General features: G+C 42.4%; 2 protein-coding genes across 2 annotated transcripts; one reads left to right on the top strand and one right to left on the bottom strand.

Moving 5' to 3' along the window:
• Positions 1 to 151: 151 nt before the first annotated feature.
• abcd4 (ATP-binding cassette, sub-family D (ALD), member 4) lies at positions 152 to 6,365 on the top strand. Its single transcript, XM_029142063.3, has 19 exons — positions 152 to 475; positions 741 to 859; positions 1,206 to 1,333; positions 1,825 to 1,964; positions 2,051 to 2,167; positions 2,289 to 2,414; positions 2,755 to 2,805; positions 2,965 to 3,059; positions 3,151 to 3,272; positions 3,764 to 3,855; positions 4,059 to 4,148; positions 4,274 to 4,479; positions 4,585 to 4,676; positions 4,769 to 4,805; positions 4,962 to 5,011; positions 5,102 to 5,154; positions 5,234 to 5,310; positions 5,483 to 5,598; positions 5,877 to 6,365. Exons 1-19 carry the CDS (start codon positions 435 to 437, stop codon positions 5,976 to 5,978), a joined length of 1,854 nt encoding a protein of 617 aa, XP_028997896.1. The 5' UTR covers positions 152 to 434; the 3' UTR covers positions 5,979 to 6,365.
• Positions 6,366 to 8,630: 2,265 nt separating this feature from the next.
• LOC114850090 (visual system homeobox 2-like) lies at positions 8,631 to 17,809 on the bottom strand. Its single transcript, XM_029142066.3, has 6 exons — positions 17,672 to 17,809; positions 12,188 to 14,822; positions 11,707 to 11,797; positions 11,066 to 11,189; positions 9,803 to 9,983; positions 8,631 to 9,428 (listed from the first exon to the last, which is right to left on the bottom strand). The coding sequence occupies exons 2-6, from the start codon at positions 12,615 to 12,617 to the stop codon at positions 9,106 to 9,108; spliced, it is 1,149 nt and encodes a 382-aa protein (XP_028997899.1). The 5' UTR covers positions 12,618 to 14,822; positions 17,672 to 17,809; the 3' UTR covers positions 8,631 to 9,105.
• Positions 17,810 to 19,617: the final 1,808 nt, after the last annotated feature.

Here is a 19,617-nt window from a genome sequence, read left to right as displayed (position 1 = left end):
ATACTTAAAACTGCTAAATTAACGAGTTGAGTATGTACTTATATACGTTATTTACGTCTACTCTTCAATCGTTTACGTCCTATTACAGGGACCGACTGGAACCAACTTTTATTTTGAAAATGTGCGTCGCCGGCATACCGGAAGTCCGGGCTTTGCCTAACCAAAACATTCACTTCATCTTACGATGAAGCAGCGAAACAATTAAGATTCGGTGAAGTTATAGTAATGTCAGTGGACATTTGGAATACTTAACGTAGCCGCACAAATGATACAGCGCTTTTGTATTGTTTAATTTATGACTGTCTCGTAGACACGTGATGTTTTTTCGCGTGTTGACCTCATTGCTTTGTGGTTAACGTTTACTATAAACAAGCCCGGAAATCCTATGTGAAGTTATTGTCCAGCCAACTATTTGTCTTCTACCGCTGGTACAGATGCCTCATCTGGAAAAGTCAAAGGGCCGAGGGTCAAAAAGGTAAGAAGCAAGATGGACTGACAACTATTCTCTGTCTGACACTCATCAGAAATAATGTTCACTCATTACAATATCTCCTATAGCTATAGAATGTAAACGACTGATTCTAGTCAATATGGAGCAGCCAGAATACACTCATCAGCTGTTTTTTTGTCCTGCAGTTTAAACCTATGTTTAAACAAAGTGATGTCCTCATACGATCCTTGAGTTTTGCATGCAGTTCAAATTGTATTGATTCACAACCACACACTGTCATGCGTCTTAGACTAAAGTTAGACTGGAAGTTCGTCGAGAGGTTCTGCAGCATCCAGAAGGTGCTGTTCCCGTCATGGACCAGTCCCAGTGTTCTGATGTTCGGGACGCTGCTGGGCGTCACTTTGACAGGTAACGGTTGAAAGAGTGCAAGAGCAGTGTGAAAGACAAATGGGGAAATAAACAGTCAAGTTTGATTGAGCAATGAATGAAAGTTAAATGGGGGGAAATAAACAGTCAAGTTTGATTGAGCAATGAATGAAAGTTGAATGGGGGTGAAATAAAAGATGCCTCATCACGACATGTTCTGTCTGCTGAATGGTCTTGTGATGCTGAAAAGCTGCTTGCCTGGTGGCAGCAAGCCCCACACTGTGGATGCTTTACTGCTGACCTTCAGCTAGATGCTCAGAGTTCCTAATTTCCTTTTAAGTTTACGAGTGTAAAAATCTGCTTACACGTGTTTTTTTTTTACCCTCAGAGCAGCTGATCATTTACCAAGTCGGTGTCCTCCCCAGCCACTTCTACAAAGTGCTGGGGGACAAAGACTACTCAGGCTTCAGGAGCCTTGTCAGCACGGCCGTGGTGCTCATTGTACTTAACTCTACTGTAAGTTTTTGCAGATGAGACAAGCTGTAAAGTATCATCCTGCTCTAATAACTGCAAGTGTTATGAGCCGATGATTTCTCTTCTTTGACACGTTTATCCACATAGAGACGAATATGTACTGAAACAAAATTACATAATCCTAAACTATTGTTTTCTGTGTTGTTTGGTATGACCATATGTTTGATATTGGATTGTAGCCAGACACATGCAGCTTTATCAGGTTGGGACAGTCTGACATGCTGAAGTGCTTTTATAGCCTACACAGACTCATCAATGGTGGTTTTGTTTCAGTTTGGACCTTAGATTTTGAACCCCAGATTTTGCAAACACAAGTCACACTGAGTTTATCTGAAGGAAACAGAAACACAGTTTGCTTACAACATGCAAAAGTGTAATTTCTCCTCTGATTTATGTATGAAATCACTTTTACGTAACTATGTTTATTCTCTCTCATGCTCATTTCTTCTTCTTCTTCACTTCCTCTTCTACAGCTGAAAAGCCTTGACCAGTACATTTGCAACCAGATGTATGTTAACTGGAGGCAGACGCTGACTGAAAGCCTCCACTCATCCTACTTCCAGGGCAGAGTCTACTACACACTCAATGTACTCAGAGAGGACATAGATAACCCGTAAGCGTCAGTTGTTCAGTGGTGAGCGTCTTCACAGTCACAGTCTCAGAAGACACACTAAATACAGACCTGACTTTGTGTTTCAGAGACCAGCGAATCAGTCAGGATGTGGAGAGGTTGTGTAAACAGATGAGCAGCATGGCCAGTCGCTTGATCGTGTCACCGTTCACACTGACTTACTACACCTACCACTGCTTTCACAGGTCGGTTCTGCGAGTCACAGCGTATATGTTACGACTATACCGTGTTTTATTCAACACAAATGAATCTAAAAAGGAAAAATAATGTCGCTCATGCTCTAGATAATGTTTCCCTGTTCTGCAGCACTGGCTGGATCGGTCCTGTGAGTATCTTTGGTTACTTTGTGATCGGAACCATTGCCAATAAAATCCTCATGGGGCCGATTGTGTCAACTCTGTTTGAGCAAGAAAAACTGGAGGGAGACTTCAGGTAAAGTGTTTAATACTGTAGCCATTATTTTCTCACTATTGTAAATGAACTGATTTAAATGAAGTGACAAAGCATTACTGTGTGTGTTTAACGTAGATGTTTTTTTATCGGTCCATTCTTTAGTTATGAGGAAGTATGTGTGCTCTTTGGCTCAGTGCCTCCTTTCTCTCAGGAGAACAGGATATGTGTCAGCTTGTTAGACTGTTTTTTCCTGAAGGGGAAAAACAGCAACTTAATCTGTCACAAGCAAAAGCAAAAATGATTTTGTGTTTTACTTCTTTTTTTCTAAAAACATATTTTCGTGAAATTAATTTGTATCTAAATGCTATTGTACCCTCAGATTCAAACACATGCAAATCCGTGTGAATGCAGAATCTGCAGCCTTTTACAGGTGAGGCCTGTTTCCTTTTCACTGTGTTATAAGCAGACAGCATTTCCTCAAAGAAAGATGTAGACATTTTGAGAACATTCAGCACAACAGAGGGAAATTCTGTCTGACTATAGTATTATGGGAATGTTCCTGGTTTGATGTGGCTGTCTGTGCTTTTAGAGCCGGTAAAGTGGAACACATGAGGACCAACCGCAGACTACAGGCTCTGTTACAAACTCAAAAGAGCCTAATAAACAAAGAACTCTGGCTCTATAGTAAGATCAAGCCCACACACAGACACTCACTCACACCTGCCACCACATGACTCAAACCTGTGGAGTTAACCTCTGACCTCTCCACTGCCAGTTGGGGTGAACACCTTCGACTACCTCGGAGGCTTCCTCAGCTACATCATCATCGCCATTCCCATCTTCTCTGGCTTCTACGACGGACTTACACCCGGCGAGCTCAGCGCGCTCATCAGTAAGGTGGGTTTCGTCTGGGCAGCATCGGTCCTGCCAAACACAAACAAGACGCAGTTTAGTTTAGTTTTACTACAACATAACAGGAGCAGCTGTGAAGTAACATTGTGAAATGTTATAAAATAGGAACTAAAACGTTTCACTTGGGAAATGAAGTCCTGTGATTCTTGTTTTGGGGAACATACAGACTGTTGGTATCAAAATACCAAATAATACAAGAGCACAATTATTTGTCTTTGACCACAAGAATTTTCACCACAGCACAGTGACTGTGTTGCTAAATTAACCACTAGATGGCAGCAAACATCCTCAATAGGCCTGCATTTACACTGAAATCGAACTTCTGACAGTCTGAAGATGCTTAATTACTGTAAACATGAAGTCTTCACCATCAGCATTAGATTTCTCCTCTGCCCTTTGTCATGCACTTACTGTTTCAACTGACTCATCCCCTATAAGGACTTTATTCTGCTCCCTCTCTCCTTGTTTGCATTCAGAACGCCTTTGTGTGTATCTACTTGATAAATGGCTTCACGCAACTAATAGACCTGTCAACCACTCTGTCAGACGTGGCCGGCTACACCCACAGGTATCACACCGCATACTTAAAGGCAGCTCCTGGAGGACAGATGACGACAGCAGTGTTTGTGCATGCTGGCCACCTCTTTACTGAAGCTGTGTGTGTGTGTGTGTGTGTGTGTGTGTGTGTGTGTGTGTGTGTGTGTGTGTGTGTGTGTGTGTGTGTGTGTGTGTGTGTGTGTGTGTGTGTGTGTGTGTGTGTGCTCTGCTCAGGATTGGGGAGCTGAAGGAGGTGATGGATGACATCGTACTCAAGCAGTGTGACTATGACCCTGCATCAGGCGAAAGCTATGACTTTGACAGGTTTGTGTATATTATAATTGCGATTTCATGTATATATGAAATCCATTTAAATAACTACAATGAACAGAAAACAAGACAAGGGGCAAAGAGTGCTCATGTGTGTCCTTTGTTTTTCTCCCACTCAGTGACTTCAATGTGCACGCAGGCCCGTTGGACACTGCCTTCATATTGGATCATCTTTCATACAAATCTCCGTATTCAGACCAGCTGCTGGTGGAGGATCTGAGTCTGAAAATCACTGAGGGGACTCATTTGCTGGTGGTGGGGAACACAGGCACCGGCAAGACATCGCTGCTGAGGGTCCTCAACCGACTCTGGGAGGCAGATAGTGGTGAGAGACCAAACGCCCAAAGCGAACAGAGTGGAGCTATGGCAAACAGCACACAGCCTTCCTGACGATAGTGGTACTATGATAATTACACTTGTGTTTCTACAGGTTTTGTCCAGATGACCACATGCTTTGGGCCCAGAGGAACTCTCTTCCTGCCACAGAAACCGTACCTGACTGACGGCTCACTGCGTGAGCAGGTCACTCTTTATTTTTAAAGCCTTTCAGGTACAAAAATCTACAAAATTAAAAACATGGAATGGGGACTTACTGTGACTTTGTTTTCCAACAGGTCATTTATCCACTGAAGGATATTTACCCTGCATCAGGTATCCACTGAACTAGTGACATGTCACCCGCATATTAATACTACTACATTAATACAGTCAAACACTAGCTGTCTAGGGAACAGTTTAATAACTTCAATAGCGCAGTAATTCAGATTGTGTCCAAATCATGTTTCACTGCTGGTTTCATGTTTTTAGGATCAGTGGACGATGACAGAATCATACAGTTTCTAGAACTGGCTGGAGTGGTGAGATGTTATTCATTTAAACCATCATCTTTACGGTGCTGTTACATTTGTTTAGTCTGAACATGTGTCATCTTTTCTGAATCTGAGCAGTCAAGTCTGCTGAAGCGAACGGGCGGGCTGGATGAAAAGGTGGACTGGAACTGGTAACGCACATTTTAAAGTACTGCTGTCAAACTCGGAGTTTGTCCTTTTAGTTTTGATGAAGACCTGTTCTCTCTGCAGGTACGATGTTCTCTCTCCAGGTGAAATGCAGCGTCTCTGCTTTGCAAGACTGTTCTACCTGCAGCCTAAATATGCTGGTGGGTAGTTTTCTCTGTTTATTGCTAATTGAAGTGTCTCTCACTTCCTGCCCATTGATTTTTAAATGAACAAGCATAGAACATTAAAGGTGGATTTTGGGCTGCCTGTTGTATGTCCACCATAATGGAGGTGAATTCATTAGCTTTATATTTGCTCCCTCTGTTTTTGCAGTGTTGGACGAGGCTACTAGCGCTTTGACTGAGGAGGCAGAGGCACAGCTATACAGAACCTGCAAACAGCTTGGCATGACCCTGATCAGCCTGGGACACCGCAGAAGCTTGGAGAAGGTAGAACACACTCACACACACGTGTCCAAACACAATTAGGTTTAAGAGAATGGTTTTTGTTCGTGTTGGACTGCTTTTTAACAGCCCGATAAGCAAGAGTCCAACCTTGATAAGCCCGAGAGAAAACTAATAGGGAAAAGCATTCTTCACTGGGAGCAAAACACTTTCTACAGCAGAGCAAAATGGTGTGAAATTAATCTCAACAGCACAATTGCTTTTTTCTGAAATTGCTTTAAACACACATCAAATCTGATTATTGCCCTTTGTGTTTCTGACAGTACCATGATCTCCAACTGAAACTGTGCGGAGGAGGCCGATGGGAGTTGAATAAGTTAAAAGGCAGCACTGGAAACCTCAATCACAGAAATGACACCATTTGACCACAAAGCGTTTACTATCAAATTATGGATGAGCATCAGTGTGGGAGCCAATAACAAACAACTATTTAAAAAGCTATTTAACATTATTTCACCATTACTACAGCATACTGCTCCTCAGCAGCTCCAGAGCAAGTATTAATGTTATACTCCTGTACACATTTTGTGTGGATGATTTGGAAGCAAAGTACAAGGTTCTGGACGTGGACTTGGAAAATGACTATAAGGGAAAACTGTGTCATGATCAGTTGAATTCAGACGATTAATTGAATCTATTATGTTCACAATCGCTACAAGGGAACATCATTGTTATTATTTAAACACTGCTTGACCTGATTTAAGATAATGTTATTGCCATCTGTTTTAATAAAGTGGGACTAGTCTGGTTAACCAAGAGTAACATAAATGCATCACTTTGGCATTTCTCTCTAGATTTTGGAAAATACATTGTTGTGGCCAGCTAAAAGATCAGTAACCTTGTACTACTGGACCTTTTCTACACGTGGCAGTAGAAGGGCACGGGGTGATCTTCATGTAAAGGGGAAGTAACGACACCGCTGCAACTGTCTACACAATCTGTGCATCTCAAAAGCTGCTGCACCACAACAAAGCACTGACAGACTTTCCAGCGAGGGTGGCAGTGGGAGCAGGATCGTATCAAAAGTGACACAGCTGGGGACCACTTTATAATCCTAATCTGACCTTCTCCTCCTGGCTGTTCCCAGCCAGCCAGCATGTGCGTGTGAACGAGGCCTGGCTACACGCCAACGGGAAAAAAGTCCTAACTATTCCCGGGACAATCCTTGAGTCTGGATCTGAGGGCTTTAATGCAGATGCCGGCTCTTTCTGAGAATGCAGACAAACAAGCAACGAGGACATGCAGTTAAACCTAAAGATCAATGTGTATATATATATGTAGTCTGTATATTCTCTAATTCTAATAAACTGTGGCATTTAATATGTATGTTTTCAAATTGATTTGACACAGAGAAATGAAACATATTTGGTCATGATACCAACATCCATACCTGTATTTAATAAAACAACAGTTGAACATGAAGGAAAAGCAGTGAAACTAAAAAGAAAAACCCGTAGCAGACGTAATAGACAGAGCCAACTAACAGACGATCAAGCTTAAGCCCTTCTCAATACTACAGATGTAGATTTTGGAATTACGCTCACACTAAGTGAATTAATTGCAATTAGGTTGCCTGGACCTCAGGGCCACTGGTAAAGCAGCCTGGTGGTGCTGGTGGCAACTGTGTCAGAAGCAGCAGAGGGGAACTATTACAAAGTAGGACACGACAGATGATCCCACAATAGCATTAGCAACTGGCATCCTGTTCAAATCAGCTCGACTGTGACATTTGAGGGCTACAATCACTGTCAAAAATGTCGCATTATATTGGAAACATCCCAACTCAGAGAAATCTGCAAGTCATCAATATTTTCAAACCATTTAATATAATGGAAACGCATTCATGTCTGCATAGAGAGGCAACGAGGGGACAGATGGCCTAGCTCATAAATCCAACTCAGGGTATCTAATTTCCCACGATTTCACTTCTTACGCCACCCTTAGATAAGCTAAGCTAAGCTAACCAATTGTTAACTGTACCTTCCTGTGTAGCACAGACTACAGAACACAATGTTTCACAGAAATCAATCGTCGGCGAATAAATCGTCGTATGATCCATCATGAAGGCCGTATGCCAGCAGCAGATCAAAAGTGAAATTTCTCCCTAAACAGGCTACTTGTTCCCAGATCAACCAAATGGCTTCTATGAATAATGCCACTTAGTCCTAATTGGAAATACCGGTCCAGGAAAATAACATGGCAACATAATCCTTTTTACCGAAGTAGGATATTTGGGTCATATCTGTGTCTATAATTCTCAAGCTCATGATGCTCTGATGTTTAATTATCATCAATTAATTATAGTTTTTTGCCATTTGTCTGGTAATTAACACAGCTTTGCTACATTTGGTCATTACTCAATCTAATTAAGGGGCTGAGGATTTAACACAGTGTCAGACGGGACCACAGTTAATTTTATTATCAAAATCAGTTGATCTCAAACATGCTGTCGTGCATAATCACCGGCTACTTTAACAGAGGATATTCTAGGCAACTGGAAATTCCTGTCACTATAAGCATCATTAGTAGTTCATGCTGATTGTTCAATTAAACAGACTTGCAAACGTGTTTTAATTCGTTCTATTTTAACATCTATGAGGTGAAAAGCCACTTCACTTTCTCTTGGATTTATGGACATTTTGGTGACAAATGTGTGGTTATTTCTTACCTGTTTGCCACCAGTTGTTATAACAGGATGGCATCTGTCCTGTCTATGCTGCAGTTCCATCCCTGCTTCCTCAAAGCTGCTCAATGGAAAGAGAAAATATGAATAAGCTTGAGTTTTATATTTTGGTCATCAATGATTGTTTTTTCGTTACCTCAAAGCTGCTAATCAGTTATTCATTAATAATTATCAATAAATTAAGCAACCTGAGTTAACAGTCATGGAGCATCAAAACGTCCCATCCGTTGAGTTGAGAGATGAGGCAATAGAAGTGATGGGTTCAGTTATGACCTACCAATGATGGGAAAGTTACATATTCTGGCTACTATAAACAACACGTGTGAGTGGAGAGAAGCTTTAAATATCAACTTTTAATTAGACTACAGTTACATTAATACAAAGACAAACACAGATCATTGTCAACTTTACATGTTTATACAGTATCAACTAAAGGACGTTATTTCAAATATTTACATCACAATTATTAGGACACCTGAAAGAAAGGATTGTACACACAGTCGGTTCCTAATGAACTCATCCGTAGCCAGTAGTGTCTGCATCGACATGCTCACTGAGGAGGGTTAAATGCAAGCTGCTGTGTCACAGAGCTGTAAGGTGGATCCCATTCAGAGCAAATAAATACGTGTTGCGGCTTCATGTAAGTACGTTTTCATACAATGTTCAAGAAACGTTTCTTATTTGTAGGTTTAGTCTCACGAGTTAAACGGAGCTGAGGACGACAGGTAAGCTTGAGTGCGCAACGTTTCCACCACTGCGCTTCATTCGGTGTTTTTTGCAGTCCGTCTGGGTCCCGCGGCCTCTCCCAGCTACGCGTCGCCTCCTCCAGACGTTTCCTGCTTCGTCACCTCGTCCTCCGCTTCCTCTTTGTGACTGTTTGGTTTGTCTGAAGCGGTCTCCAGCATCCTCGCCCTGTGCTCCTGTGCCTTTGCTCGCAGTTTAGCAATGCTGTTCTCCCTCAGCTCCTCCTTAGAGATCAGGGACTCTGTGTCCTTCCTTCTCTCCTCCTTCTTATCCTCCATCACTTTGTCTGCTGGTATCTCCTGTGCTGGTGCTGGTGTTGGTGTTGGTGGGGTGCTGCTGGGTTTTCCTGGAGAAGTGTGGGGGGGGTCCACTGACTTCTTGTGCATACCTAAAGGCAGGACACAGTATTTGCAAAAGTTAATCATTTGTTTTTCATCTGATTTTGATATGTCAAACTTGATGTATAAAGTGGACAGAATAAATGGAACTCTCAACCAATTAAATTCATCTAATTGATTCAGACCAATCAATTGACATAAGTCAAGAGAGGAGATCTGGTTTAATCTCCCCTGATGAAGTAGGATTATCACCATTATTGACTGCTGCTTTTTATTGACATGCTGACACTTTTATTGGCTTCCAACAAGTGCAGGTCTGAGCTCCCCATTCCCATTGTTGGAATGCGTGACTTTTGAAACATTTCTGCTGCAACAGACTAAACGTCTTCAGTGAAAAAAGGCCTGTAGCTCTGCATCCACTCACCAAGCAGCCACGGGGCATAAGAGTCAGTGATGCCGTCCTTGGCTGACTTGAGGATGGACTCCGGTAGAGGGATGGAGTGACGGACCATGGCTCCATAAAGGCCATATTCTGCCATCACACTGCTGCGGCCCCAACACTTCTCCCTCTTCCTCCACTTGGCCCTGCGGTTCTGAAACCACACCTGCAGAGACCAATTAAGAAGTTTATTTAGAGTTGTACAGATCTGTATCTGAGCAGGTAATAATCTATAAATGTGGTGTAACCTTTCAGATTTTGAGTCAAATTTTAATCTATGACCGAGTGATTATATTTTTATCAAACATTTCTACTCAAGAGGTGTTTGTACACAAATCTAAACGTTCAGTGGTCTTTTGGATGTACGTGTGTGTGTGTGTCATTCTCCTTCTGGCTCCTCAAGTGCCTCGATTGATTTCTACCAAGCCAGACTGTGTAATAGCACCAGCAAGCTTGTGAATATAAATGAGGAAAACTGGGGGAAAAATGAGCATCCTATGGCCGAGGAAGCAGGATGAGAGGAGGAATGATGTGGAGGGGGTGTGTGCATGTGTGTGCGTTTTGCAGAACTGGAATTAAAACGATCAAAGCCGAGCCTGGAAAGCTATTCAGGTAGATCTGATGATAACCTCCATCCCATAAAAAAAGTGGGCCTCAGATGAGCAATCAAGCTTTTTGACAGCAACAGTGTGAGTGTGCATGAAGAATGTGTGTGTGTATATGTGTGTGTGTGTGTGTGTGTGTGTCTCCACTTTGTGCTTCCTGTGAGAGGTGACCCTGGGGGCGAGGAGGCTGATTGAAAAATAAGTTAATTTCCAGGCCTGATCGATGGGAGACAGGCGCTCAAATATCACGGGAAATTAAAATGCTCACAGCAGCCGGGCGGAGCCCTCTGCTCAGTTACTGACCTCTGCTAATTAATTTCTATGTAGTTATCATTTCATTTCAGGGCTGCGGCCTGCCTCTCGCAGGGGAAGCGTAATAAGTTCTCCTCAGTTAACCAGTCATACCATGAGGAAGAATTGGCTGCTAATGTGGAAGCAGGAGGCATTGTGAGGATGGGGGAGCAGCAGATGGGACAGCTGGTGGCTCTACAGTCTGTATCAGTATTTATGTCAGGTGTCAACAGTGACATAATGTTAAAACTGGAAATATCTTAGTATTAGAGGGCACGCAAAGGTCACATATCTACTAATAATTGAGAACACCTTTATGATTTACATTCTGCAGCTTGCTCAGATGTCACACCTGTATTCTGTCCTCTGGTAGCTCAGTCTTCATGGAGAGCATTTCTCGGGCATACACATCTGGGTAGTGAGCTTCATTAAACGCTTTCTCCAGCTCCTCCAGCTGATACGAAGTGAAAATGGTTCTGCAGTCAAAACACACACATTGTATCCTCAATCTCCACAAAAAATATGTGTAACAGCTTTTTATTCTTTCTGGCGTAATGAAAGGGTAATATAATTTTATTTAATCTATAATATTAATCATGTCTTAAATATATATATATATATATTCACGAAGTGTACAGATTTATTTCAGTCTAACCCAGTGAATAATGTTTTACTAACATACTGTCTTGTGAAATTCTTTTACATTTTACAGTTATTTGAAAAACAATTTGTTCATCCCATGTATAAAGAAAAAAATATATAGACCTACAAAATCTACGTAATTTGCCTTATTATTCGTCCTATTAAAAGGCAGCCAATAATACCAATATGCGATACAATAAATATATAATACTGAGCATCACTTTATCAAAATGTTATATTTTTCAGATTTTTCGTTTCGATTTATTTTTTGACAGCAAAAAATGTGCAATTAAAATAATAGCCATTAGCCTAAATATTATAATAATCTCGCTTCAATTCGTTCGGATTTACCTGTGACGTCTTTTCTTTCTTTTCTTGTTCTGATTCATCGATGATTTTGAGAATTTGTGATCGCCAGAGGAAAGACTCACATCATCCGAATCTGGAAGGAAGCAAACAGTAAATAACAACGCCAAATAAATATTAAAAAAAACACCTTAAGATTACATAATATTAATAATGACAAAAATAAAAATGTGCTTCTAAAGTGGACACATTCAAAGGTTATTTTACCAATAATCATACAGCTTAATATTTTGTACAATCTCAATGCAGATTTTCCCGCTATAAAAAATGACTGGCTACCCTAATATTCTTATCTAACGAATTTAACTGTCAACCTATTATAATTTGCGTGGTAAGCTTGGACACTGCACTTTAAATTCGGCTTTCGATCAGTTCTACTGACGTTTATAAAGCGTTTAAAATAACACTAGTGAAATAAATTTGGTTTAGGCTCCACGGGCCTGCAGCACCTTGTTCACTCACTCACCGGAGCTGGCGGAGTGCTGGGTCTCCATCTGCGCCTCCATGTGCGCCGCTCTGTGCAGCGGCTGCAGGTGCACATTTTGCGCCTCTGACAGCACCTCCAGGAACGCCGGCTGGCTATAAAACGAGTGTATTCCTTCTGGGCCCAGCAGACCCACGCCCACGCCGAGACCTGCGTGTCCGAGGGCCGCTCTGGAGGGCAGGAGGTGAGCCCTGTGCGGCAGAGCCTCCAGCGGCCGCCTCGGGGCGGGCGGCGGATCTTTGTTGAGCCCGAGCAGCTCCTGGATGCCAAAGCCCGTGCGCCGGTGCACCATGGGGGCCATCTTCCAGACTGGGGGCGGCTGCTGGGGCCCCCCGTGGTTCAGGCTATTTTGTGAAGCGGATTTCTGCTTATTCTCGGAGTCCGAAAGGACGACTCCCTCCTTTCCCGTCATGCTGATACGACTCCACTTGGCGTTTCACACTTGCTCCAGAAGCCGCACGGTCCCCGGTGATGCAGCGAGCGGAGTGATGCTTGTCTTCATCCCTCTGCCTGGCTTTTTATTCAGCAGGCAACAGGCGTCAGCCAATCACACGAAGGGAGAGGACTCAAGTTTCCACCAGCGCCAACACACCGCATTAGTGTGGATTACGCAATTTCTGACAGAGTAATAACTACAAAATATTGTCTTCACTGTCAAGCGTTAAATAACAAATCTGTTAAAACTAGAGAATTTTACGAACGTGTCAAATAATACAGTTTTAAGGTTTATTTTTTAAGCAAGAGCACTGAAACTAGTGGCCGATTAAACCTTTTCAAATTAAGGGGATACTGTATTTTTGGTTCACTAACAAGTGTGTGTTCCGCTCCAAATGTATTCACAAAATAACAGAAAATAATGTAACACAAGAACAAGATGGAATTCACAGCGGACAATCAATTCATATTTTTAATGTTTTATGCTCTGGAGCTGGATACTCAACATGCTCTACAAGTCAGCCTGTGATTTGCATATTCTAATTAGGTTTGCGCACTGAACGTTTTGTCTTTAGCGGCAGTCTGCGCATCTGTTGATAGATTATTAGGCTTTATTTATTCTTTGAACGGGTCACACGACGGTGTTCCAGTTCGGGGTATTTAGGGCATACCAGTGTGGCAATTAAATACGAGGCAAACAGTGGCAGCGCACAACACAAAGCAGATTTATTTACCTCCTGGGGTTTTTTCTGCGGACTGATATCAAATACAAAACCGATGTCACACTATCAAGACAGTTACACGGTTAATAGATAAATCTCAGCTGTGAGAGTGACAGCAAACGTGTCTGGGGAAATCGGGTAAGCGCCTCGCTTTTCCCCGTTTAACAGAACATAAAGCTAAGATTCAAACCTACTGGATTGTGAAATGAAGTGGGAGACGCTCTGCTTTCTGCGCCTTCGCAAACCCACTCGTCTCTAATCAGCTATTTTTTCCAATTATTGTCGAGTTCCAATCGTTCGGGGATAATTTGCGGCACACGTTTGGACATGTGGACAATTACGCAGGCGAGTGTTATGGAGATCAGCGGACGCGCGCGGTGCCATCAATGGGACATGTGGCGATGAATAAATACATAAAGAGGTGGTTCCTGAGGGACTGTTTGGGACCCGTGCGTCGAGCTGTCACTGACGGTCAGACGCCCACAGAAAAGGTGCTGCGGTGATCTGAGATACGATCAGGAGGCGAGGCTCCCCGTTGTCTCCGCGCGTCAGGATGCTTCGAGCACGACGTCGCGCGGCGTCTCGTCGCAGGGAAACAGAATCAAGGGTTAAAGTGAAATTCTCAATTGAGAGGAATAAGCGTAAGTATCCTAAAAAGAAAATGACGTTATTTGTGCTATAAATTACTCCAGGCTTCTTTTTCAGAAATAAATATAAGTCAAATATAAGATGGAAAGTACAATCAGTCCATCTGTTTCAGACCCCTGATTAGATGAAATGGCCCAGGTGAAAACCCACTCTCTGGGCATATTATAAGAAGCTATTAGAGACATTTCATTATGGTGAATGAAGAGATCAATGCCACGCCAGCAGCTATGTTAATGAGGCCTCTACAGTGCTGGAGAACTGTACACACGCTATGAATGCTTTCATTCAATTGGAATAGATTTGCTGCAGTTTTATGAGTATTTAGACTATTTTTAACTACCAAGTTTTGGGGAGGAAATAGACTGGTGTTATTTTATGGATCAGTTCATAGCAAAGTCTTTAATTATATTATTTTATTTTATGATACTGATTTTTCTTTTATATATTTGAGATTAGTAAAATTGTGTTTTGTTCATCACTAAAGACACAAATTAGTTTAGTTCAAAAAGCAATAAAGATGAGAACACAGTTTTAGTTGAATCAAACAAAACCCCAGTTGCTTCTGGAACATGAAGAGAACAACTGTCTTTGTACAATCACATGCAAACGCTCAGCTCGCAGTCTGGACAAGTAAAATGAATCTTTAAAGAACCTCACTGCTGAACTTCAGTGAAAACACGTGGAGCTAAATGCGCCGCAGTCCGTCGTACTTTCTGAACCAAGCTCCACTCCTTCTGTCTGATCCATCATTGCTTTTGTTCGAGGCTCCAGAAATGGCTCTTCAAATCCAGCTAATTGCCGTTTCCCAGAGTCTGGCATGTAAAAAGAGAAGCTGGGTCACCAAACAGCCGTTGATCAAAACATCCTATTAAGGTGAAGAAACAAAAGGCTCTCACAGTCCTCACAATGTGCCACTGGTCTGTGGGCACAAAGCATTAATTAGGGCAATAACTTCATGCCATTGCCATTCTATAGTCTCCATTTCTGTGTGAGTGCATCTGCTCATGCTCTGACCGCGCCACATACCCTTGTTGCATGTGCAGATGTGTGATGAAGAAAATTCTGTGAAATGAGGTTCCTCAACACCAAAACCTTCCATTACAAAGTAATATTCCTCACTTTGGTGGCAAGTAACAAGAATTGACATAATTACATGGGCCCATTTCTTGTCTAATTAGCACACTTCCACAGTGGACAGGGCCTAGCAGCTAGGTAGGAGAAGGGAATCGGACAGGCATGGCAACAGAAACACAAAAAGGGGCCCCTGGTCTCAGTGTAATTAGGTGAGACAATGCCCCTGACTGTTTTGAGCCATGGTCCTGGTTCAGAGCTGGGGCCGAGCAGACGAGGGGACGCCCTGTGAGTCACATCTCCCCGAGAGCCTAATAAGCCCTAATTGTCTTTTTTTGATTCACATGGGCAGCACCAGCAGATATGAAGACAGCCTATTCCTGGTCTCCTGCAGAGAGCGTGGGCCCCGTCCTGGGGAAAAGAATAAGTTGGGTTTGACTCACTCAGGACCTTTACTGTTTTGCCCCCAAAACTCCAGACAACTTGTGCTTAACATCCTTTGACAGTGTCCCAGACCTGGAGGCCTGCCAACATACAGAGACGCTGCAGCAGCCACTTGTCTGATGTCATCAGGGACATCAACATCTTACAGTTTGAATTAAACTTTGGATCAACAATAAAGCATAAATATAGATGTGATATAATACACATAAATCTACAACAGGCACTTGATTTTTTCTTTTGCAGATATGGCAAACACTGAGCCACAAGTAACTGGACTCTACAGGCTGCAGCTAAAGAATGAGCCTGTTTAATCGCATACATACTACCACAGACTGGACCATATGTCTGAGGTCAGTTCTGATGGCAGGTGGTGCTCAAAAGGTTCAATATTTCATAATTTGCTCTCTATAACATCCCCTGCAGTCAAAGCCTCCCAACTCAGAGGAACGTCAGTTCAATGTGTTTTCACTCCTTTAATTAGCTGTCAATTAGAGTGCAAGTGAATCAACTCTTCGCCTAATTAAGCAATGTCACCAGGCAGCTCCCATATACAGAGCATTGTGTGAGCAGCATTAGAGAGCCACAGCTAGCAAAATCGTTTTGGATCACAAGTGCAACTTCACCACCGCTGACACACTATGTTCAGGGCCGAGTGTGTGTGTGAGACAACCTCCACAGAGCGACAGTAAAGTCACACACACGATGCACTGACCAGGAAATGGCAAATTCTTCCTGAATCATCACAGGCCTCTTGGCTTCACCATTTTCTGTTGTTAGCCCATTGTCGTGTCTGAAATTAGCTGTACATTCCCACAAATACAGTCAACACACCACCTACAGTAACACTCTGACAGCCTAACTCTCTGTTTAGGCCTCAAATATTAACCTAATGCCTAATTTTTGTACCGAGTACAATTTGTGTCTTTGTCTACTCACTGACATCACACTTGTTGCTGTTATTTTTGACACTGAGCCACTTTAAATTGGACTTTCACTTTTCCATTTTCAGGGATTAACATTCTGTTGCCGTTACTTGCTGCGCTGCTCGTGCATGCAGACCACATACTTCAATTACAGCTAGAGTGCAAATGTAATAAACATCTGTTCACTTCTTAGTCAAGACAGAAGCCTGACAATTTGTTTTAGAAGAATTTAAAGTATTGCAGTCGCATTCTATTATTTAAACGAGCCCAACATTCTGAACATTGCTAGTTCATTGTGTATCTGTATTTATCTCTAGTTGGCATACAAGAAATGCCTTACTTAAACTGAGACTGCACAACTTACTTTTACACTAAGAGATGATAAATATAATGAAAGAAAGAAAATTTTAATTTGATTTATAAAATAACATTTCTGTATACCTTTTCTTATTTTCATGATTTGATTATTGATTGACTTTGGAACAGGGTACCTGAATCCTAGTTTATCATTTTAAAACTCATGAACAAATTTAATTAATTAAAAGTATTTTCTGCATTTTTCCTTTCTGTAATTCTTTCAGAAAAAAATGACTGTTAGCTGCAGATTAATTAACAATAAGCGTTCTCATTTTATTCAGCCACTACTGTAGGTGTAGAAATTGTGAAATTCCACACATTTCCTACTTGGTTAAACATGTATAAATAATTTAAAAATGGAGATGAAAGAACCCCGACTTTGAAAATCTTATTTTCAAAAACTGAACACTTTTAGTGTTTTTATTAGTCTATTAATAATAGAGTCCAAGACATTAAATTCTGTGATTCTATATCCTGTGATTCTGCTTTGTTCCTGAGATATGAAAGCTTTAAAATGTTTTCATTTTTTACATGAAAATGCCTTATGTTGCATATGAGTGCAACCAAGTTCCAGCAGCTACTCTGCGCCATTAAAGGCTGTAATTGTTATTTAATGGATTAAACATTCATCCTTCCTCTGAAAACCCCCAGAGGACCGATGACAGCCTAGCCATGTTCACACAGCTAAGAATCAACTGTGTATCTCTCTCTCTCACACACACACACACACACACACACACACACACACACACACACACACACACACACACACACACACACACACACACACACACACACACACACACACACACACACACACACCTTTGACGGCAGTGTTTGCGCTTAAAATTCAATTACCCACTTACTGATCGCTCTCCGGGGTGCTACACAAGTGGACACGGTGCTGGTGGTAGAGGTGTGGATGATTTCCCAGGAGGCCTCAGTCTCCGCCGCACATTGCACATCTCCAGCTGGATCTATTTCATGGCTTTACTCATCAGCAGCTGACGCAGATGGAGCATAAACAGCCGTCATACACCTTCACAGAGATGTGCACAGACAATTTGAGGGGCTGTTGCTCAAAGCAGAGAAAAAAAAGCAACGTCCTGCCCCCAAACCCAATAACTAATCATGGTTATTACCAGTAATCAGCCTGTACTTCTATTAGGGGTGAACTGGGAATGAAAATTATTCTTGGAGATAAACTGCAGCAGGGCAACAACACATGACAATGTAGAAGATGCCTTTCTTTGTTTTTTGACACAATCTAAAATAAATGAGAGACTAAAATATTCCCTTTTAATCCGACACATGCCCATTTACTCCACAGACATCAATTATAAACATATGGTAGAACAATTTCCTCTAGAAATCCTTTCAACAATTATGGTAAACATGAACTCACTCACAATAGTTTACAGACAGCGGTATTCATCCCTGACTAGAATATTCCTACTTACTATTAGCCTACTTCCAAAAAAACTAATGATAATGATTTAATTAGTTACTGACCACATTATCTTACTTTAGACAGTGTGTGTGTTCTTCTAAGGCACCGCTAGCCTTGTTAGCTTGTCAGCTGCACGACGACAGCAAACAAACGCCCAATTCCAATATTAAAGACGCTAACGTCAAGCTAACTGCTCGTTAATGCGAGAGCTAGCAAAATATTTGGATAAACCATTCATTGTTAGTCGTTCCCACAACTTCCTAACACTCACCTGGAGGCTTGGAGACTCCGGGCGCCATTAAGTTTACGACCAAACGCTCACTTTACGGCGCGTGGTCGATTCTCTAAAAAAGCATGCCAACGCGTTACATAACCCAAAAGTCTGTAACTGTTCATTTAAGGGCTTTAAGAATTCTGCTGCTTAATAATATCATCGCCACCTGCCATGACCTTTAGTTCCTGCTGCAGTATACGATGCGCCAGCCACAGGTAGTGGCCCGCAGGTTAGCCACGCGTCTCAGAGGTCCCCCGAGGCCTCCGGGGCCCCAGGGGACCGCTGGGCTCGCTGCTGGCAGCGTACCTCGCTAATTACACCACTCATTGCTGTCTCCCATGAGACGCCGGCGCAGCGGTGACAACACGCCACGGTTTTTGAGCCGTGCATCGCAGGGCAACAGCTGGGACTGCCGGGCGGGGGCGGGGGTGCGTTCATGCACATCTCTTAGGTAGTTTTGTTGTCATTCCGGAGACACCAGCCCAGCTCAGTTCTAGTAATTGCCACTGAGCAGAAAATAAAAAGGAATCATATTGTTCTTTGATGGAACGGATTACAGCATCCCTTCTATGGATCGATAACATTCACATATACTGTACTCCCTGTGTGTGACTGTTCATTAACAGGCCACTGGGCCCTAATGGCCTGCACACTGTCAGCCATTAATCTCTAGACCCCACCCAGGTTTGCTCCCCTGTCTCATCAAAGGGCGGTGAAGAATGAAGCCGGTGTGATGAAAACGAGGGCGAGATTCATCTGCCTGCTCCTCCTCCTCCTGTTTTACACACTGAGACAAAGTCAAGAGAGAGAAATGAGAAGTGAGCTCTCACCAAGACGTGACCTTAAAGGCAGCGATACAGAGATGGTGATGAGCCAGAGGAAAGTGGCATCATTGTCTCTGTGACACATGTGAATGTGATTCTAGTGGGTAACACGGCCTAATATGAGGTAAGATGAGATGCTATATAGGATCCGAATCTACTCAGACTTATCAAAAATCTAGCTTTCTAAGATGCAGCCCAATAATTAAACCATGACAGACACAACTTCACACAAGTAGATCTTAGGACATCTCCAATTGCCCCACT

The sequence above is a fragment of the Betta splendens genome, chromosome 24, assembly GCF_900634795.4.
Source record: "Betta splendens chromosome 24, fBetSpl5.4, whole genome shotgun sequence".
NCBI lineage: Eukaryota > Metazoa > Chordata > Actinopteri > Anabantiformes > Osphronemidae > Betta > Betta splendens.
This window is presented reverse-complemented; position numbering and strand designations above follow the sequence as displayed.

Coding starts and splice junctions, on each gene's coding strand:
- abcd4 (XM_029142063.3), top strand. CDS start 435: ATGCCTCATCTGGAAAAGTCAAAGGGCCGAGGGTCAAAAAG. Junction 1,965..2,050: donor AGAGAGGACATAGATAACCC/GTAAGCGTCAGT, acceptor TTTGTGTTTCAG/AGACCAGCGAATCAGTCAGG. Junction 5,311..5,482: donor CCTGCAGCCTAAATATGCTG/GTGGGTAGTTTT, acceptor CTGTTTTTGCAG/TGTTGGACGAGGCTACTAGC.
- LOC114850090 (XM_029142066.3), bottom strand. CDS start 12,617: ATGACGGGAAAGGAGGGAGTCGTCCTTTCGGACTCCGAGAATAAGCAG. Junction 9,984..11,065: donor TACCAGAGGACAGAATACAG/GTGTGACATCTG, acceptor TGGTCTCTGCAG/GTGTGGTTTCAGAACCGCAG. Junction 9,429..9,802: donor TTATGCCCCGTGGCTGCTTG/GTGAGTGGATGC, acceptor TCCTGCCTTTAG/GTATGCACAAGAAGTCAGTG.